This window comes from Taudactylus pleione, unplaced genomic scaffold (assembly GCF_031769625.1).
Source record: "Taudactylus pleione unplaced genomic scaffold, aTauple2 ptg000086l, whole genome shotgun sequence".
In the NCBI taxonomy this organism is placed as follows: domain Eukaryota; kingdom Metazoa; phylum Chordata; class Amphibia; order Anura; family Myobatrachidae; genus Taudactylus; species Taudactylus pleione.
The window spans coordinates 15,278,154-15,300,144 of NW_028284488.1; the positions used below are offsets into that span (position 1 = coordinate 15,278,154).

The 21,991-nt window shown below is 36.0% G+C and overlaps 1 protein-coding gene across 6 annotated transcripts in view; it reads left to right on the plus strand.

Moving 5' to 3' along the window:
- GATA3 (GATA binding protein 3) overlaps positions 1-20,509 on the plus strand; it is a 33,568-nt gene extending 13,059 nt beyond the window's left edge. For 2 of the 6 annotated variants that reach the window (XM_088468728.1, XM_088468727.1), the window contains 3 exons: positions 12,742-12,887; positions 14,146-14,271; positions 18,952-20,509. In XM_088468728.1, coding sequence (XP_088324854.1) covers positions 12,742-12,887; positions 14,146-14,271; positions 18,952-19,236 — 557 coding nt within the window. In that variant the 3' untranslated portion in view covers positions 19,237-20,509. Of the gene's footprint in view, positions 1-12,741; positions 12,888-12,943; positions 13,024-14,145; positions 14,272-18,951 lie in introns of all 6 variants that reach the window. The other 4 variants (XM_088468731.1, XM_088468732.1, XM_088468730.1 and 1 more) reach the window with 4 other exon arrangements.
- The last annotated feature ends 1,482 nt before the right edge of the window (positions 20,510-21,991 follow it).

Consider the following 21,991-nt stretch of genomic DNA (forward strand, 5'->3'; position numbering starts at 1 on the left):
TGACCTTCCCCACATGCCCCATGTCTTTGTCTGAATGTTTCCCAATTTTAGATGTTTTATGGAGCAATACTGCTTGCATCTTGGCTGGACCGTTTAAGCTATACCTCATATTTGGTTTCAGTAATACACACCCATTAAGCCTAATAAGGTCACACCTCTATACTGACCCTACACATAGGCTAATGCAGTGATATGATTCTTCACAGGGACAATCAGCGACTTCGCTCTACAGTCAGAGGCTAAAGAAGTACCCTATACATCTCATTATAGTAACGCTTTTCACACCATTCAACCAACCTAATCACATGTTATCTTTAGCCATGATTTCTCCATCGAGCTATCAATGTACTGTACATATTTACTTAGATATAGATGTCGCAGTCTTATAAGAGCAGTGGACAGTAGATATATCTATTCATTTTACATCAGAATAATACAATATATTGGGTTGGATAGCGTGCCCAATAATAATAGCTGTGAGCATAGGACAAAGACATATTGCACTGCTACCAATACCCCATCAGTGTGGAGTACGGAGGATGGCAATGTCCTGTACTGTGTGTGTGATATAGGAGAGAGCAAAGAGAATGAACAGTGTCAGGGCCTGGTCTGGGATGTGATGTGTTTTCAGGGGGGTTTTTCAGGGTAACATTTGCTTTGCTTGTCTGGGCTGTGACTGTCTCTATTTAGTTGATATGTTTGAGCTAATCCCATTATTTTCAGACTGCTGCACGCGACAGTCTCATTGTTTCTTCAGCGCCCGGCAGGGTGACAGGGCCGGATGTAGCCGGGCTGGCCAGCCAGAATAGACAGTATTTGCCTGCGCTGCACACAGGGCCGAGGACATATACTCCTCACTGTCCGTGTTCTGCCATGCACTTCCTCTACCCCTGTGAAAATATACAGCAACTCAGGCCTCATGTAATCACACAGCAAGGAAGTGATTGTGATCACAACATTTTCTTTACCATTGTGCTTAATCAGTTTTTATAAGTGTATTCACTGTGGTGACGATGCTTCCACCATGTAAATCAGGCTTAAGCAATCAAAAGCTCCCCCATTGTTGTGGAACCATAAGTTACAGCATGCCTTGCTAGTCTTTGCCATAACTATTGAAAAACCAAGGGCATAACATAGTCTTGGGGCATTCCAGTAGTTCTCATCTCCGTCACATATTCTGCTCGATTATCGGCCAATATCTGTGCTCCCCAGAGTCATGTACACTGAGTGCTGCAACCAAACATTGATAGATGCCCGATTATCGCCCAACACCTGTGCTCCCCAGAGTGCTGTACACTGAGTTCTGCAACCAAGCACTGATAGATGCCCGATTATCGCCCAACACCTGTGCTCCTCAGAGTGCTGTACACTGAGTGCTGCAACCAAGCACTGATGGATGCCCGATTATTGGTCAACACCTGTGCTCCCCAGAGTCATGTACACTGAGTGCTGCAACCAAGCACTGATAGATGCCCGATTATCGCCCAACACCTGTGCTCCCCAGAGTGCTGTACACTGAGTGCTGCAACCAAGCACTGATAGATGCCCGATTATCGCCCAACACCTGTGCTCCCCAAAGTGCTGTACACTGAGTGCTGCAACCAAGCACTGATAAATGGAGAAATAGGTCAGGCAGTGTTAGAAAGAACTTGTTTTTCTGCACCCACATAAATGTGGTTTATAAACCTCAAGCTCAAACTGTTTGCCGTAAACTTTCAAAAAATGATCATAATCCTCAGCAGTAATCACAAATAGTGAATAACATTCCAGCACTTATATGTGCATTGAATGTCCTGAATATTCCAAATGTACCGCAGATAACGAGTGCACAGAAATGAAAACAAACCAGTTATACAAAATGTCAATATGCAAGTCGTATAAATGCATTAGTGAACTGATTGCAGCTTTGGGGATGTGTGACTTGTTTTGGCTGTGTTGGGAGACAGGTACAGTTTTATTACTGTTGGGACATATGAGGGTTACAAGAGACAAGCTCTCTGGAAAACAGTTATAACTGTGGTTGTGGTGCAGAGCAATGTGTACAGTACAGGATCCAGGCTTTGTATGAACTGGGTATTTTATTTAACCACTTCCCACATCATAACCCTAATGAGCAAACTGTCAGCTGTTAGCCTACATGGGACATGTACGTGCTGCCTGCTTGTGCACTATAGAAACATGACACATTTGATTGACATGAGGTTATTGAAGCCTGTCCCACATGAACCTTTAACAAAGTTCTTTATTGCTGTGAGACCCATTATACACGATGGCAGATAAGGACCGACAGAAATGTATTTCAATAGGTTATACATGATTAGTGATTTCCTACCATGATTTTATTTTACTTACATTGAATGAGGATGGTGAGTAGATGCATATATGTATATAGAATGCAGCACATATGCTTGGACAAGCTTGTTATTTACACAGTAACTGAAAACACAGTTTAGCCTTTCACCTTAATGTAAAGCCCTGCCCTACTTGTCCTTTGTAAGGCTTTGTAATCCACAGTTTACATGATTGCTTGTATTCCATACAAACTTATTCCTTTCAATAGTATTATTTTTCTTCAAAGAAAACTGCAATAGCTATGGTGACAAGTATCAATATTTTGTCACACATTGCTTAGCAAGAACGCAGGCATTTCTAATAGCAAACAAAAGGAGATATGCTCACACCATTAAAGTAAACAGGGCTCCTTAAGATGCCACTATTGAACAGCTAAGCCTTTAAAAATACTCTCTCCAAACCCACCTATAAAATTAAAACTGACATTCATGGATAAAGACCTGTTGAATGTGCAATGGAGGAGGGTGGGGAATGTATAAATAAACCATAGCAATATGTGTCACAAAAACCTATAAAGCTTTGATACTAAGTAAAAAAAAATACCACGTGTGCCTCTGAGCATAAGAAATAATGAGGTCACATATTACTATTCTGCTCTTCTGTTACAGGGCTACATAATCATTGCTGATATAGTGTGTATATAGTCCTAGAGTGCCGCCTGATAGCTCCTGTGCTGGCACATACAGGGTTAATGAGCTAATTTCTCTCCTGCCCTTCCCAAACCCCCCCCCCCCACAATAAAATTGTGAGCTGCATCTCTAGGGCACTGTTAGGGCGAATAAAAAAGAACGTAAAGAGAGATGGATTTGCACTAAAGACATGACATGATTTGCATATATATATTTCCCTTGCATTGTTTGCAAATGAAGACCTCTTACATTCTACACCTCTACACCTCTACATAATACATTCTACACCTCTACACCTCTACATATTACATTCTACACCTCTACATATTTACTGGTGCAGCAAATGCTTTGCCTATTTGGAGATATTGAAATAAAAAGACGATTATATGCCAAAATAACAGCATACATTGGAATTTGTTTTTCTATACTACATTTGTATAACAACATTTAACATGTTACTTTGCCTGGAAACAGTCATTATGTTGTAGCAGATAACTGCAAGATTCTGAATGTCTGAATTGATACAAATTGGTATTTTTTGCTCATGTATTACACAAATGTATTGTTACTTACATAAATTGTTATATAAACCTAATATATACACATACAGGGTTATAGTACTTGGAAGATCATTTAATGCTTGACACCTCAAATATAGCCCATTTATAATTGAAAAGCTAGACACTTTTTTCGAGTTTTTCAATTCTGTAATGGTAGATATAGTAATTTTTTCACTGCATTGTGAAAATATTTATTTAAATTTCTATCTAATAGAATTAATTCACAATAGTGCTATGCATAAATAACATTCATATTTCAAGCATTATTATCTACGCCTCACTATTTTTATAAGGAACTAACAGGTTAATTAGCAAAGCGTTTTACAGCCATCAAAAAAAATTCTTATTTTTTGGAGATCCTGCATTAAATCTTTTTTTATAGCTTGAAAATATCAACAGAATGTAATCTACCCATTAGCTGGGTGCCCACTTGTCAATATATTATTTGTTTGATTGACGAACGATATATTGCAAGTTCATCGGTGGATGTGTACACCTGATATGTCTGTGAATTATGTCATCCACAGACATATCAGGTCGGTCCTACAGCACAGCCGATGCCGATATATCTGCAAGAAATGTAAAGAAATGAAAGTGCCAGAAAAGATTTTCAGGAGTAGCTGTTAAAAAGCTGAAGTCTTGGATGCTGAATATATCTTGAATAGTAATATTAATAGTAATAGTAATATTATTAACTGTCCCTTCTTAACTCATAGTATATAAGCCTTTTCTGCAGTAACATATAGTATATAATTGCATCAAATGTTAAGCATAGGACTATATTTTTGTGTTTTGTCGTTATTATTGTTATTACTCGCTGAAACATGCAGAATGTGAGAGGTTTTCCTGTTTAATATGCAAATGTCACTAGTATTTACCACAAGAAGGCACAGTCAGCAATACTGTGCTTTCACTTTTGAATAATGTGATATAATGTAATCAAACTTTAGTAAAGGAGATATAAATCGACATAGTTGCGCACTGTCTCTAATAATTGAGGACAGTTTTGGATTTGAAAAACTTTCCCCTCTTAAAAAAATGCAATGCACAGGTTCAATTCGTAGACCATTTTTAGTAAATTTTTTAATATTTTAAATTATTATAACTCTCCTGTATATTTCTGTGAGATGCCCCAAAATGTCTTATTAACTTTATAATTCACAAGAGATAGGAAAATAAAATCATATTGTACTTCAACACACTGGTACCACCAAAGCAAACAGGAAACCCCCTTAAAATGTGGATGTGTGACAGTAAGATAAATAGAAAATTGTATTTAAAACAAACAAAAAACAATGTATGGAAAATTACCATATACAGGTGTGGAAGAAAATGAATACATTTCCCTCAGCCCTACAGTTTTTTTTCTTTTTGATTTATCCCAGACTCAAGGAGTCACGCAAATCTCCATTTGTTATCATATGCACTTCGTTCAGGAATCCCTGCCATGTATAAATATATGTAGCACATGAATTAGGTAACGTCACGCACTATTCTTCCAAACAGATAAATCAGAATGTGCGGATTCTATTTTATTTCTTCATGCATAATGATTATTGAATGAGTCTGTTGTTTAGAAAAGAAGAAGAAAAAGAGTGACAAACCTTATCCTTTGGTATTCTTTCCAGGTGCTAGTTATATAACCCTGTAAACTAGTACAATACAAAAACTAATGCTACCAGTTTTGCATGGTTCCCTAACTGCGCTATTATTTTATATATTTTAGGTTATTTAGTACATTAGAAATCAACAGTGCACTGCCCTGTTGTAACAACCGTTAAAAAATATCAAGAAACAGCCCCACACCTCTGTATCTGAAAACTTAGGGGTATATTTACTAAAGTGAGAGTTTTTAGAAGTGGAGATGTTGCCCATAGAAACCAATCAGATTGCAGTTATTATCTTCTAGAAAGTGCTAGATAAATGTTTGGTAGAATCTGATTGGTTGCTATGGGCAACATCTCCACTTCTAAAAACTCTCACCTTGGTAAATATACCTCTTTGCATTTTACAGGCAGTGTGAAATACAAGTCCTATGAACAATTCACAGGCCCTGCTGGCATGGAAATTACATATTCAAAATCAAAAAGACCTGCACGGTTCTCTTATTAGATGGCTTTTTTGTTTTCTGATTATATATATATATATATATACACATATATACACACACACACACATATATATATATATATATATATACAGTAGCAGTTGGGTAACACTTTTATGTGGCAGATATCTATGCTGCGTGCTTTCACAAAAAATTACATTAAAGTTAATAGAAGGAAGCAAATGTTAAATGTGGACATGTATTTTAAATCTGGACTGATAAACAATTTAACTTTCTTTAACATTTTTGTCTGCATCTGACACACACTAAAATCTGAGATCAGAAATCTTTCTAGCTCTCCAGAAAGCAATGTGTTAAATGTGACTTTCTATAAAGAGTAGCAAGTAACTAATGGATTGAGCAGTGCTTGTTGTTAAGTAACTCCTGATCACATAAACCTGACAGGTTCCCTGTCTCACTAACCTGAACACACGTTCCTAACATTTGGGGGATTATCAGAAATCAGAGCCCAATACCCCTGTCATGTAAATCCACGTGTAGTTAAGAATTCCTTGTTTCTACCCCAGTCATTAATATATGTATTTACACAAAAAATATAAATTTAAACCGCATCCATCATTTTGACAGATCAATAAGACTTACATAAACACATTAACAGTTTATGAAAAGCTGAACTTGATACACTTTTTAAGTGCACAAACAATATTGCTAAACAAGTTGGAAATCACCACCACGTTAATAGTGATTAGTTGCTATCACAGTAGTGCTTTTACCACTTTGTCTCACTTTCATCTATCTATTTGCATTTTATGCACTATGTTTGTACCTAATACAATGTATACAACATGTCAGCCTAGGTTTATATGTTGCCATTTGTCTGAGGAAAACAGTATTTTGAAACTTATGCTATGTATGGTATTGTTCTACTGTTTTTAGAGTTTGCTAAAAAAAATACAGTCTGCTAGTTTATCTGTTTTTTTCAATAGCACGTTATATTGCTACTTTTAATGTAACATGTCTTTGTGAGGTCAGCTATGTCAGAGCATTGTTTTGCCAAAGTGCAATCTTTATGGTTGACTTTGACTTAGCAATGTAAATTTGCAAGGTTTAAGGAAAAGGGCCCCTTAAAAAAGTTATTTCGGGCTCAGCTATTTCTATTTAAGACCGTATCCATACAGTATGTTATATTGTTCCAAAATTGAAATGAATTCAGTAGAAATACAGTAACATCACATTTAAACGTCACATAGGAACATTTTAGGTGTTCAAATCGGGTCTAAAAGTGACTATACTGTACCTGAGCTGATTGAATGAATGAGCGCATCACTCAGACTGGCCAAACAAATGATCAAATCAGATGAGATATTGCCATTTAGAGCTTGGGCCACATGGCTCACTTTCAGGTTCTCTGCAGCTTGTTAGTGTGGTTAGAAGGATGTCCAAGCACACAAGCTGATTTTAGCCCATACCCGATAATGATCCTAACTATTTTAGCAAGAATTCATAGCTTTCCGTGCCTTTAATTTCCTTGGGAAGCACCAAATTGTACACTGTATAGAATGATCTAGCCAGAGTATATATATATATACGTTTAACATATTGCAACCCATGACATAAAAATGTTTGTCAGACTTGTTCTCTACGCCTGCTTAGGCGTTTGTCTGACTTATATGTTTAAGCAAAGTGTGTGAATCTCTTACAAAGACGAAGCAGTAGAGATTTTAGGGCACCTGAGACTAGTGGGACCAATAACATTCTTGATTTCAATGATACCATCGTTATAAGGCGTATCCCCACTCACAGTCACACCAGACATCTCTATATGATATATATTTGTGGAATCTACTTGATAGATGTCATTCTGTGGTTATTGTAAAGCATTTCCTGGCCAATCTTATGGCTTTATGATCATACCAGTGCCGGAGGATTGAGTTGACGTGCTCATTTAGCAGGTGATGCCAAGTTTGACTACTTAGTGCAGTATTGATTTGACAAGTAATAACTTATTTATTGTTATCTGCACAAAGTGATTGTTATTTATTTTTTGGAGCTGTAAAATTGGACTTTTCTTTGGTGCAATAAAAAAGTTAATATATTTTTAAATTATGGGCAGTATATAGGGAAAGACAGACAAAAAATCCAAACTATTTTACATGACACACTGTAGACCACATATTTTATTCTGTAACTTGTGATAATTATAGGAATACCCAATGTGGAGCTGTCTAAGAGTTTGAAGCAAACCCACTTACAGGGAGCAAAATTTGCACCTAGAAATTCATATTGTGCAGCAGGGCGGAAATGCAAAAGGCACAACCTGATTTAGAGATGGCCTAGGCCTAGCTCAAAACTATCTAAAATGCAATGTAAATATAGAGCTGGCTAGTATGTATGTGCAGCATGCAGTATTTGCCCTGCATACAATATATTTGCACCCCGTGCAGTACCCCATAATTTCTGCAGCAGCAAAATCTGCAATTGGGCATAATTTGCACCTACATCTGACTCAACCTCTATATGGTTGATGAATGTACTTAAATTTTAATGGGAAGATCTTTGTATCATAATAAATTAAGCATATTTTTTAATGTTTTTTTATTTTTTATTAGAATTTTCTTTATTATTTATTTATCTATCACCTTTAGGAAAAAAAACATATTTTTTTAAACTTTATGTTACATAAATGTTATACACTAACACTAGGGGTGCTGTGGGAGAGCTGCACTTGGTTTATACATATAAGACCAAGAGCCTATGCTTTCTGCAGACAAACAGTGGTGATTATATTTCAGCTAGCTCCCGGAAGTGCATCCGGTGACACAGGACAGAACAATCTCATAGAGGTCACTCTGTCTTTGTGCATAGGAAGCAATTGGGTGGCACCTAACACTTATCAAATCACTACCATTTTTCATTGTTTTATTAGATTTTTATGGAGAAGGTACAGAAGGGAATGTGCAAAAGATCATCGCCAATGTAACAATAATATTATCCTGTGAGAGTCACAGGGACATTATATTTGCGTACGTAGAAATGCAGAGATGTGAATTTTCCATCTATAGTACTTATAGTTATTATTGTTATCTGTTATTTATAAGGCACTATAAAGGTTCCTTAGCACTGTATATAGTGGATGGAACATATAACAAAATGACATCGTACATGGGAAATTAAACAGAACAGTTACAGACTAATTGCCAACTTTACAGATAGTCGTATATAACCAGTGGTGGGTTTTACCTACCCCTTCCCCCACTAACAGCCACCATTCCCAATGAGCCAGTAACTTTGTTCACTGGCTCTACTTGCAGTAGTTTCCCACTGGAAGTGCTACCTGAGAATCACACACAGTACAGGCAGTCCCAGGGGTAAGTTACTTCTACCTCTGAGACTGCCAGTCTTGGCCGCGATTAACAGATAGAGCACTTCCAATAGGAAGTCACTCCCTGCCTTTTCTGGTAGCCCTACTCAACTACTAGCGCTTCAACTGATGCAGTCCCTAGAAGCCAGTGTTTGTGTACATGCGCACGACCCAAAGCTTCCTGTGCGCATGCACTGGTCGCGGCACCTGCCAGATCCATTCTGCAGATGCCAGGGCAATGCCTGGACTCTCTCCTATCCTGCAGCATGGGCAGTCTCCCTCATCCAAAAGGGAAGGAGCCACTGCTGATAACATATTTATAATGTGCAGATGTAATAATTACATAAAGATTACAGTAGAGAGGGCCCTGCTTGAAAGAGTTTACACTCATAGGGGTCAATTCCATTACCGGTGATTCCCCTTGTGGCGTGAGTAAGTATGGCTATATGCCGCACTTATGGCAGCTGTGGACTTGCAGATATTTGTTTGCAGCCCCGTAAACAAACATTAATTCATATTCTAAAGTCTGGACTTGATGCAACAGCTGTGCAGAATTGGCACTTTGTAAAGTTGAACTATATTATTAAAACATATCTTTATGTATATACTGTATATTGGCTTTAGGCTAGTGTCACATGGGTGCTGAGCATTCCCTACTATTTGCCTATAGAAATGCAGTTATTATTTATTCTGTTTGCCTACTCACAATAGTAAGTGTAAATGCTCGGTATGTAGGAGGTATCAGTGATCAAGTGATAGGAACTCAGTATTTACATTGTAAGAAATGTCTGTTATAGAGCAAATACATCCCACATTTTGTAAGCACCTAGGTAACACTCAGGGGCAAGCGCAGGATTTCTAGAAGGGGGTTTCCAAATGCTTGATTTTAAAGCAAGTGTGGCAAGAGGGCATAATTAGCACTTAACCAGCTACAATATATGTCATACAAAGTATGTAGTAATTCTGACATATACACATACTTACCGACATTTAATGAATCTTTTCTGGGAGCAGCTGCTGCTCTCGGCTTTGGTGGGGGAAGGCAGGACCAGACTACAGCCGCCATTAGGCCACACCCCTTTACAGGAAAAGCCTGCGATTCGCGGGTCCCCAAATTTCTCCTAAAATCTCCCTATTCTACACACAAGGAAGTGAGCAGGATGTAGGAGACATGCCTACTCTTTCAGGGGTACAAGGGGTTACCTGAAAAATCTGGAGCCTGCTGCAACTTCGGGGAGTGTCGGCAATTATGCATAAACAGGACAAGCAATCACAGTATGCCATCATATGTGGCAATAGGGCCATCCGTCCTGAGCTGAATGGTTATATTCCAGATAATTTCAGCAAGTCCAGGTGTCTGGTGGAGCAGCAAAATAACTATGCACTGCCCTGGACATATATGTACACATTGGTCTCCTTGTGCACTGGATAGTGTGTAATTATGCAGTATTAATAATTTACCCTATAGATGGTCTATATTAGTACACCCCTAACAGTGCATGTTCTCCAGATCTCCTAGTTGTACTCATTTCTGGCTTACACATTTTAAAAGATCAACAGGTGGTGCTAATTATTTCATTTGTTACACTGAGGGGATCTTAAAAACATGCAACTTTAGTATTATATGCTCTTTCTATTGTGGTCATCATGAATTGGGCTTGCCAGGCAACCGGGACCCCCCTTGCATTTGTCTATGACACCTGCCATAAACCCCACTCCTCCTATTCTGCATGTTGAGTGCACACGTACCCAGAGTATGTAGGTTATGTACTTGTGCCTGTAATGTGTTACCCTGAGCTCTGTTCAACAGCTTAGTGTAACACATAATATGTGAATGCGTAACCCATCCATGATCTTGCCTTAGTGATCACACCACCTTAATCCCTGTCAGTATGTCCGCTAAATTATGACACTCGCTGATGGATTTGTTTGTTTTCTGTTCAGAAAGAGAGAATTTCAAGTATGATGCTGCAAAAATACATATATTTTTTAAATATGCTAAGCAATGCTCTACTTAGAAATCAAAATTTTGTATAGATACCTTCTTAACATTATCTGGAAATGCTTATTTTTGCATTAACCTAAAGCAGGGGTTCCAACCACTGTCCTCAAGGCACAGTCCAGGTTTTAAGGATAGCCATACTTGAGCACAGGTGTCTTAATTAGTACCTCAGTTGTTTTGATTTAACCATCATGGATATCACTAAAACCTGGACTGTTAGTGTGCCTTGTGGGTCGAGGTTGGGAAACACTGACCTAAAGAATATATTTCTGATAAATGATCTTCATTATCTTATAAATAATATATTTTATTGTTGTAACCCTTTGTTAATATCTTAATGTGTATCATCTGAGGTAACTGTAATGTACCGCCCCTGGTACAAACACTTTACCATGTATAATGCCCATTCAGGACAACTAGCTACATTAAAAACAAAAAATAAAATATGCAGTATACAATGGTTACATAACAGATGTGGGACTATGAAGAATGCAGGTTTCAGGACAGGAAAATATACACACAGCTATACATGATACTGTAGTCGATTTGCTCAGACACGCAAATGTATTACTGCTCATCAATAACCTGTTTATAACAAGTTCTCTTAGAAAAAAGTGTCACTAAATGCTGGTACATTGTCTGTGATGAGTTTGTGGGCCACCATCATAAATTTAGTTTTTCTTTTTGAGGTAAACTATTGTATTTTTGCCATGTGTGTAAAAAACAAATCCCACAGTGAGGTCAGTATGTAAACAGTAGGTGATATGGACGCAGTATACAATACAATAAATATCAGCGCTTTACAGATCAAAGACACACCTGCACCCTCAGCAAAGGAGTCATTCTGTCACTTCTCCCTTCACAATTTACATGCCATAGAAAAACTCACTACCACCTAATATAGCAAAATGTCATTTTTATTCATAACCAGTCATTCCGTTTACTCATTTTGGTATTATGATAAGGCTATTTTACTTTACAGCATATGCCATTCAATGTAATCACTGAGCTTTAAGTCACCAAGACTGTATAAACTCAGTGATCCCTGTGGAAATAATTCTGAATTAGTGGTTTCTTTTTGAATAAGCATTTTTTATTTTCCGCTTGCCTTGATTTAGTTAATTTCCTGTTCAGTGCTAATGCTCGTGCATAAAAACACCCTGTGCCGTTTACATGTGTATATCATATAATACTAAGCTAAAAATGTAGCTGGACTACTGGCTGAATACTGATATACACCTGTAATTTAGATTATCAAGGGAATATCTATTTAGTCAAATGTTATTACTGATTGTTGATATTAAAGGTCGTGGTTTATGCCGGGTTTGACAAAGTTGTTGTTTTTTGCATAACAGTTCTATGTGGGGATTTAAAGAATGTTTAGGAAAAAATAAACTTACATACATCTATATTCTTTTATTTATTTTTTATTATTAAATAAAATGATGCTCCTTTTTTAGAATTAATTTAAACTCGTGAGCAGACGTAAGCAACATTTTTGAAAAATATACATTATTTTGATGAAGTGGTGACTAGTTATTGCATGAAATTAAAATAGAAGTCATTTTCATAACACTATTTCATAGCAACATTTGTAGCAAATAATTACTAAATGCAGATATGATTGAAAATAAATATTTTTTTTTAAGCCCCTTTGAAGTTTTGCTTAATTGTTTTTGAAGGTTTGTTAGTGAAATGCTCCAAGAAATTTGTTATAAGGTATCTGTGGATAGCAGACTTATATAATTAATGTGTAATCTTGTTTTCAGAAGGCAGGGAGTGTGTAAACTGTGGGGCAACCTCAACCCCTCTGTGGAGGCGAGATGGCACCGGGCATTATCTATGTAATGCATGCGGACTCTATCACAAAATGAATGGCCAGAATCGACCCCTCATTAAACCTAAAAGAAGACTGGTAAGTGAGAACCCACAATGCAAACACCAACTCTCTTCTTTCTCTGATCTCCTCAGCTCAGGAAGGAAAGCTTTCAGCAGGAAATTGGCATCTCCACCAAAAGACTTGTTATAGTGGCCAGAAGAAGTGTTTTCAAGTAAGGAGGATTAGACACTCTTGGTCCCACATTACCCATTTTATTGCCATCTGCCTGGATTCTAGCTCTCACACATATTTGGCTTTATACATGCAGAGCTATTTACACATACCAAAAGATCTTATGGCTTTAACTATCCATATTAGACAACAATGACTCCTTTGTAATTCAATTACTAATGTGGTAATGATCCCTTTTGGTGATCGGTTTAGGATGATGCCTTTTTAAATAAACAATCCTTAATGACAATTTAAAAACAAAAATGCCAGAAAGTGCAATTTATACAGATACACTTTTAATTAATTGACTTTTGAGAGAATTAAGTTGATATTCCACAAAGCACAGCAAGCACCTTCTATAAATATAACACTACTATGCAACTTGCAATCTATTCTAATGAACTGGAAATATATTTATTTGTGTGTAGATTAAGCAATTATCTTAATATTTAGGAATAAACAGTTCCACTGAATTCTCACGTGTATACAAGTTTGTTTACTTCATGTTACCATCATTTTATTATGCATATGTAACAATAACTGTTATAATAACAGCAACAATAACAACAAATATAATGACAACATATATAATAATGGCTGTTTTATAATGATTTTTTGATTTCTTATGCCCTTGTAGTCAGTAAAAAGGAAACACTTTCTTAAAGGAGGGAACTTGCAGAGCTTTGATTTTTGGCAGCTAACCCCAACCCCACTCCCTCGTTATATATGAGTCTGACTTCCCAGGAAAAATCTGCCGGAAATCTGAACTACTCAGATAACTCCCAAGTAACAATTTCCTCAAAGTAAACTATCAAGTGAGTTGTACAGCAGAGAGGGAAGACTAGGAAAACTGTAGCCTGTCTAGATGACTAAATATGTCATCAGTATAGACCTGGTCTGCATTATTACAAATTATAAGCAAAAGTTTTTAGCAAACAAGCACTATAGAGCACTACTAGACAATGCATGTAAATAAATGTAAATGTTAAAGCTCATATGTGTTCTTCCACTAATATTTTATTCATGTATGACTGTATATCATTTTTCTTTGTGCATGAATTACTTCTTTTTTGTAATCTCTGAAAGTTGATACTGCAACAGTAAATATATTCTCTCTGTTCAGTCCGCAGCTAGGAGAGCAGGTACATCGTGTGCAAACTGTCAAACTACCACCACTACACTGTGGAGAAGAAACGCCAATGGGGATCCAGTGTGTAATGCCTGTGGGCTGTACTACAAGCTGCACAATGTAAGTGTATACTAACAGTTATGAGAAGGCACATTTTCTTCTCTCACATGTTTGTCTAATGGTGCATACACATGGTCAGATTTTCTGTCAGATTTGAACGATAACGATTTAAAAAATCCTTCAACTGTTCATATCTAACAGAAAATCTGACATGTGAGCCTGTAACGATGAAAGATGCGCGTTCCCGATGGTCAGATAATGATATCTGACATCTGATGTGTTTGCAGTCAGATTTGGTCGATTTCATTCATTTTAATACTGTCTGAACTCATTCAAATCGTTGGTAAAAATTGTTAAATCGTTCAATCGTTCATCGATCATCGTTCATCTGACAGATCTGACCGTGTCTATGCACCTTTAGTGTCATAAGAATTTATTTTAACCAGTTAGTCTCAAGAAAATAAAGTAATTGGAACTTAAATGATGATGATAATAATAATAATAATAATAATAATAATAATAATAATAATAATAATAATATAATGATCACTGCCATTATATAAAATAGCCCATTATTACCATTGGAATTTCCATAAGGTGTTTTCGGTACAAAATCTTAAACTGGAGAGTCACCTATTTATTCTATGTTTTAAACGTACATAATGTCATTGTGTATGCATCACTCTAAAGCATGGTATATACCATAAAGCAGGCAATATGTTTTACTATTTTAAAGTCTTTTAAAGTCTGGCGTAAAGCGAGTGCAAAATACTAGTTCTTTATTTTAGAGAGTTTATATTAATAAAACTTATTTTGGGAATATGCTTACTAATAAGTCTATAGTTGAAAATAAAGTAATCAGCAAACATTGTCTGTAGCACTAAGATTTATAGAAGACGCAGTATTATTGTAATAAAGAAACAAAAACAGGATACAAGTACCTAGTGGTAGATAGGAGTGTCTCTTGGATTAACAGGCAGTGGAGGAGAATGTGAGCATAAGTTTTTTTCTATTTATTACATTGATACCGATTAAGCTGAAATCTCTGTGCCACAAGCAGATAAGTTAGAAACAAACATAATATTCCTGTTTTTTCGAGCAGAAGGCAACAGAAGATTTATTATCAATAATTTACAAATCAATTTATTATCAATTGAGGCTATAGATAATTAACAAAAATGGTTGGGCTCTGTTTTTTTGTTAACTACCTAGAATGCAAAAAGTTTTTACTCTATTTCATATCTATCTGTCTATCTATCTATCTATCTATCTATCTATCTATCTATCTATCTATCTATCTATCTATCTCATATCTATCTGTCTATTTCATATCTATCTATCTATCTATCTATCTATCTATCTATCTATCTATCTATCTATCTGTCTGTCTGTCTGTCTGTCTGTCTGTCTGTCTGTCTGTCTGTCTGTCTGTCTGTCTATCTATCTATCTATCTATCTATCTATCTATCTATCTATCTATGTATCTATCTATCTCATATCTGTCTATATCTATCTATCTATCTATCTATCTATCTATCTATCTATCTATCTATCTATCTATCTATCTCTATGTCTATCAATCTATCTAGCTATTTCATATCTATCTATTTTATATCTATCTATCTCATATCTATCTATCTATCTATCTATCTATCTATCTATCTATCTAACTATCTATCTCATATCTATCTATCTATCTATCTATCTATCTCATATCTATCTATCTATCTATCTATCTATCTATCTATCTATCTATCTATCTATCTATCTATCTATCTATCTATCTATCTAACAAATATTGAAAACAAACAATTTTGACATATTTGATGATTAATTGCATTAATTAGTTGATTGCATTCAAACAATATCACGCTTAGCCATTGTTCTTCCAAAAATCTGTCTATTCTTTATTAGGAAATCCTAAACAAATATATTTACACTCGGCTGTCAGACCTCCTAGGTGTTTTCATCAGGTGTGAAACACAATGAGCCAATAGCAAGACTAAGCTTGCTTTATTTTTATTTAATTAAATATTTCCCTTTGATATGCAGTGTAGACTGTGTAATGTAGAGTAGGTCATAATTTCACATCTGCAAATCAAACTTATCTCACATTTCTAAGGGATAGATATTTATTGCAGACAAATAGTTTCTTGTCTGGGTTATAAAATAGATTCCCTTTTCTGCTAACCCTTTCCAGCAGAGATTTTTGTTTTAAAACTTTCAACAAAGGAGTTTTGATTACTAGCTAGGTGTATCCATTGCTCTGCCTTTATTACTGACAATATGTCAATATGACTGCTTATGTAGCATTCTCTGCATGATTTACAGCCCACATAAAGTTACAATTTGCATCTCCAAACGGACAGATGTACATATTTATTTAATTTTTGTCACGTGTTAGATACCTTAGTACAGCATGAATTCCAAAAATGTCATATTTTAAATTGGTCTTTCCACATTCATAACATAAAAATAGCCACAGGTTTCACTATTTCCCGTGGCGTACATAGGGCCTGATTCAGAGCCGGACGCTATTTGCACTCGCTCGGTCAGAAAAAGGGGACCGCTATTTAAATTGAGAGCTCGCTTTTTGCGGTCTGTTGATGCCTCTATGTCTGAGCGAGCGAACGAAACATGCGCTCGCTATTTTGTAAAGACGCCCCCTGGCCGCTCGCATCATACATCATCTCCGCTATTTATTTGATTAATCGAGTACATCGAAAGGCATCTGAACTGCTCGCAGTGCTTGTGGTAGGTTTATCATCAGGGCAATCATGCGAACAGTTCAGGCTAAGAGACAACCAAGTGACGTGGTCGATGACACTACTTTGTTAATTATGCACACCCTTAAAATGCCTGTTTTGACCGTTTGGCACGCCTGCGTTCGGATCACCACTCCACGTTTTCAAGCACCTTCCCCTGTTACCACCCACAAACGCCTCATCCTGTCACTCAAATTAGCAGGCACTCGCTATTTGGCGAGCGCTCGATTTCTGATCGCACTGACTGGTTGGCGCATGCGCATTACGACCCATACGCATGCGCAGTTGTGCGAAAATTGCTCGGAGCGAATGAGCGGCCGCTTACGAGTGGCTCTGAATCAGGCCCATAGTCCAGAAAAGTGTACGCATTCACTTAGTGAAAACACCATATGACATTTTGGTACAAACTTTACAGATTATGTCACTGTACTTGAATTAAAATTTTAGCATATTTGTTTAAAAAAATATGATTGAAAATTATAGTCAATGTAAAGTCTACAATGTTATTTGCTAATATGCACTTTATAGCACAGTACACAGAGGCAGTAAACAGTCAGTTTCTACGGTCACTTCAAGTATGTGCTTTCTTAAGGTTTCATTAAAAAATAGGCTTTCTACATGGGGTGCAAGTTTTATTACATTGGCCAATTCCAGATGAACATTTTTGTAATATGCACAATAGTTGCTCACAAATTTGTTTATATTTGAACCTAAGCCTCCTTTTACAGCAGTACTTTGAATTTCAGGTTCTGCAGTCAATACTGAAGTCAAATTACCTTCTATTAATCAAACACCTGTCCAGACAGAAGTTCTATGTGAGTTGTAAAACTGACCACCTCTGACGACGTGCTTTTCTAGTAATTAGTAAGATAATGGGGGCTTGCTGTCATACTGAACTCTGTAAGGAACAGTTTCCATGCTGTTAAAGCAGCACGCCACTCTTTTATTAGATGACCTCGCTGTGGTACGGTGACCTTTTATAATAAAAAGAACAATTTGGCAAGTATGTGTTAATTGTTAGGTGAATGGCACCAGCCTAATGCAATCAATCTATGCTTTAGAGGGCAGCATGCAGAAATTGACAGGTTTTTATAAGCAGGGTGATTTCTGGCTAAAACTGATAGTTGCCGATGAAACAGGCCTAGTCCTGAAGTGAGAGCTTTTTGTGTTAGTTCTGGTTCAAAGCATTAGACAGCACTATGCTGAATGTGCACTTCAGGAGTCACAGTTCTATATCATTAGCATTACAGGCTAGTATGGATTGTTATTTGCAGATGATATTTAAGCACACAGAAATACTATAGTAATAACTGCAATTAGACAAGGTTATAAAGTTGGCAGATGTTGATACCCATCCTATGATGTGTTCATTTATTGCGATCTGACCAGAGACAAATTAGAACACTGTGAGGCAGATATAGATTTTCCAGAACCTGAAAAAAACTATATAATAATAATAATAACAGCAATCTTGATTTCAAACAACGTAATGCCTATTATTAAGATATTAATGTTAACTGCAACCTCAAGATTTTGAGAAATCAACAACAAGGTGGTACAAGGTAATTCTTTAACTTCTATCCAATTCTCTGATTATATGATCACCTTCCCAATATAATATATAGCTGTGTCTCAATTTAGCATAATAATAATTTGTAAATACTTGTAATCATTACTGTAATGAATGATACATTCTGAAAAAAGGGACCCACCAAGGTCCTATACAGTACATATTGTGTGGTTTTGGCCACTTTCTAACTTTGTGAAATTCTGAGAATAAACAATGGGCAATGTATATAAATGTCCTAGATTTTGTATTTTTGTGTTACTTTTATTCATGCCTGGTATTGATTTGAATGTCTTTCAATTAATATATTACTGCCAAATACGTTGCCAAAGTGTTTCCTGTGCACAAGCACTAAGCAACAGCTACTAAAGAATGGAAAGCAAAAACAAATAATTTAATTTTGTTTAGATTAACAGACCCTTGACTATGAAGAAGGAAGGAATTCAGACCAGAAACCGAAAAATGTCTAGCAAGTCAAAAAAGAGCAAAAAGATACTTGACAGTCTTGAGGACTACCAGAAGAGCAACTCATTCAGCCCTGTCGCCCTCTCCAGACACATGTCTTCACTCAGCCACATTTCACCTTTCAGCCACCCCAGCCACATGCTGACCACACCGACACCAATGCACCCACCGTCCAGTCTCTCCTTTGGACCTCATCATCCATCCAGTATGGTCACTGCCATGGGATAGAGTTTACTCCTTACAATTTGCATCCCCTTAGGACTTCATCTCTATTCTGCATTTTTTTTGCTAACTGATGATTCCCTAAACTATGGAAAATGTAATATAAATGCTTACACAATGTAGTGTTTGCACCTTTTAAAGGAACTCACTATGGCATCTACACATTCTTGACCACCGAATCTGGATTCCATTTGTGAATAAGCCATTTAAACTTCAACTCCCTGTTAACAAGGGTTTCTAGTGCTGTGAAAAAAATATTGAACATTGCAAAAAACTCTTCTATACTGTACATTTTATCGACTTTTACTGCCGCTTGGCACCTGTATGAAAAGCATGAAGGACCACAAGAATACATGGGAAAAGTGGCGTTGGAACCTAAGACTTAAAGACATTCAGGCTTTTTGGCTAACAACGTAAACAAACTACCAGTCTTGTTTTCCTCTAGCTGGCGGGAGTTGTTCGATGCATTAAATTTGTAGACAGTTCATACATTCAGGCCATGGGCCTTTTTTAGGGTGTGCTATCAGTCCAAGGCAATGAGCATTAACATACGGATATTGCCAATAAGGAGTTTCAGATAGCCATTCCTTAGGCCTCAATGCATTGTGAACAAGTTCCTGTAATTGTTGTTTGTATGTATATTTCAATGACACCAAAATAAAAAAGATGTAGATTTATTTCATCATATTATCCAGACCAAAATAAAAAGATGTAGATTTATTTCATCATATTATACAGACTGAATGGTTGTATAAATTTATTTACCGCTAGTGTAAAGAACTGCTTTTAAATGTTTTCATATTATTTTTTTCTTTCCATAAAAATAAAACTAGATTACATTCTGTTGAAACAGGGTGGTTGTTATCTACTTGTTCTTAAGCTATGACTAATGCTGATGCAGGGGTAGATAATAGACACGGGGATGATACAATAAATAAACAGCAGAAATATCTGCCTATATTTAATATATTTTTGATCAGCTCTGAATGGCCAGAGCTTTCTGCATGCAAAGATCTATTGAGTCAGAGTTGTTGCAGGAAGGACCTATAAAACTCTGACTAATAACTTTGCAAAATCACTTAATAAAGGTGGCTGGATTCAATTTCAGTCGAGTGTTTAAACAGCATTCTTAAATGCTGTATTTAAGTCATAAGACAGAAATTTATTTTGAATTGAAGGTTACGAATAAAGGGTTAGTTCTCCTTTTATTACCATGACAAATGTGGATTGTATTATGTGAAATCTTATTTTAAATATTTCATATTGAAATAAAATAAAATGGTACTCTTTTATATGGTTCATTATTTACTTAGTAAAATGCTATTCCATTTTGTTCATAATATATCACTGTTTCAGTAAAGCACATGTACTTAAACAACATTCTTAAAGAGGTCAGGTATTTTCTTTTGTGCATGCTATTTAAAGCCTGTACCAGAAACAATGTACACTTCACGTGCACCCAATTTGTCTGGACAGATTGAACATGTGCTCACTGTGTTAACTCAATACAGTTATCTGTTGCTCACCCACTTATAAAGAACACTGAAGTTGAGCATAGTGTCAACAGGGGTTGTTATTAACAGGGGTGGGCTATTTAGCATGCTTGCATGGCCAATTAGCATGCTAAACAGCCTAATTTGTATGCAAACCACTGGAGTCATAACTTCTGTTTGTTGAATTGGGGTGAGTGTTGGAACTAAAGTCCACACAGATGAGAGGTCTTCTTTTAGTGGCTGCATTTTTTCAAAACTGAATCTTTTTTGTTAATCAATTGAGAACGCTTATAAAGAGATGTACTCTCCTACAACATTATAGATGTGGGAATTACGTTCATTTGTTTAATATTATACTACACACAGATAAAGAAATTTGATATGCTGGGTTATAGTACATGCAATTCAATTTTGTTTAAATGATAAGCCCTATTCTAAATCATAGTATATGTTTAAACAGTTTGGAAAATGTGGATAATATACTAGCTAGACATTTATTTTCCATAATATAACAAATAAAATGTAAAACTAAACATAAAATGCAAACTAGTCAAAGGCAAAGTGAAAAGGCACTTGTAGAGATTATATATATATATATATATATATATATATATTTATATATATATATATATATATGTTAAAGTTAACTTAATGATAATAGAAATTTGGGTGACTGAAATGTATTTGTCCAATGTTCAATTTATTGTTCTGTTCAGCCATTTTAGATATTAAAATTGTTCCTGCAATGTCCAGTAGTACAAGTGTTGCCGCAAAGTTGAAATCTCCAAACTTTTACAAGCCTACTTGTGAATGTAATTAATTCTAGCTTTTCTATGTGTCAACTGGAATGTCTTATATAAAGCAATCATACGTTGGCCATATATTGCTCAAAAATAGAAACTTGAAATTTAGGAGTAGTTTTAATTTACTTTTTTCCTGCTGTTTATCCATTAAAAAAAATATCTGAAAAATGCTTGCAGAATACTTAATTATCACCAGTTACTGTATATGATAGATCATTTAAAATATTATATACTCTGTAAAGTTAATGTCAACATTGTGTAGTAACTGACCGTTACTAGATGATGTTGACATCACCTTTGTAGAGTATATAATATTATAAATGATCTGTCATATATCTATTTCTAGCCAGAAAATCATTTGGATAGAACTCTAAAGCTAGGCCCATACTGTTCAATTATCGGGCCGATTTGCCAATAACCGGGTGGTTGGTCTGTTTTTTTTGCTGTAGTGTGTAGACATGATTG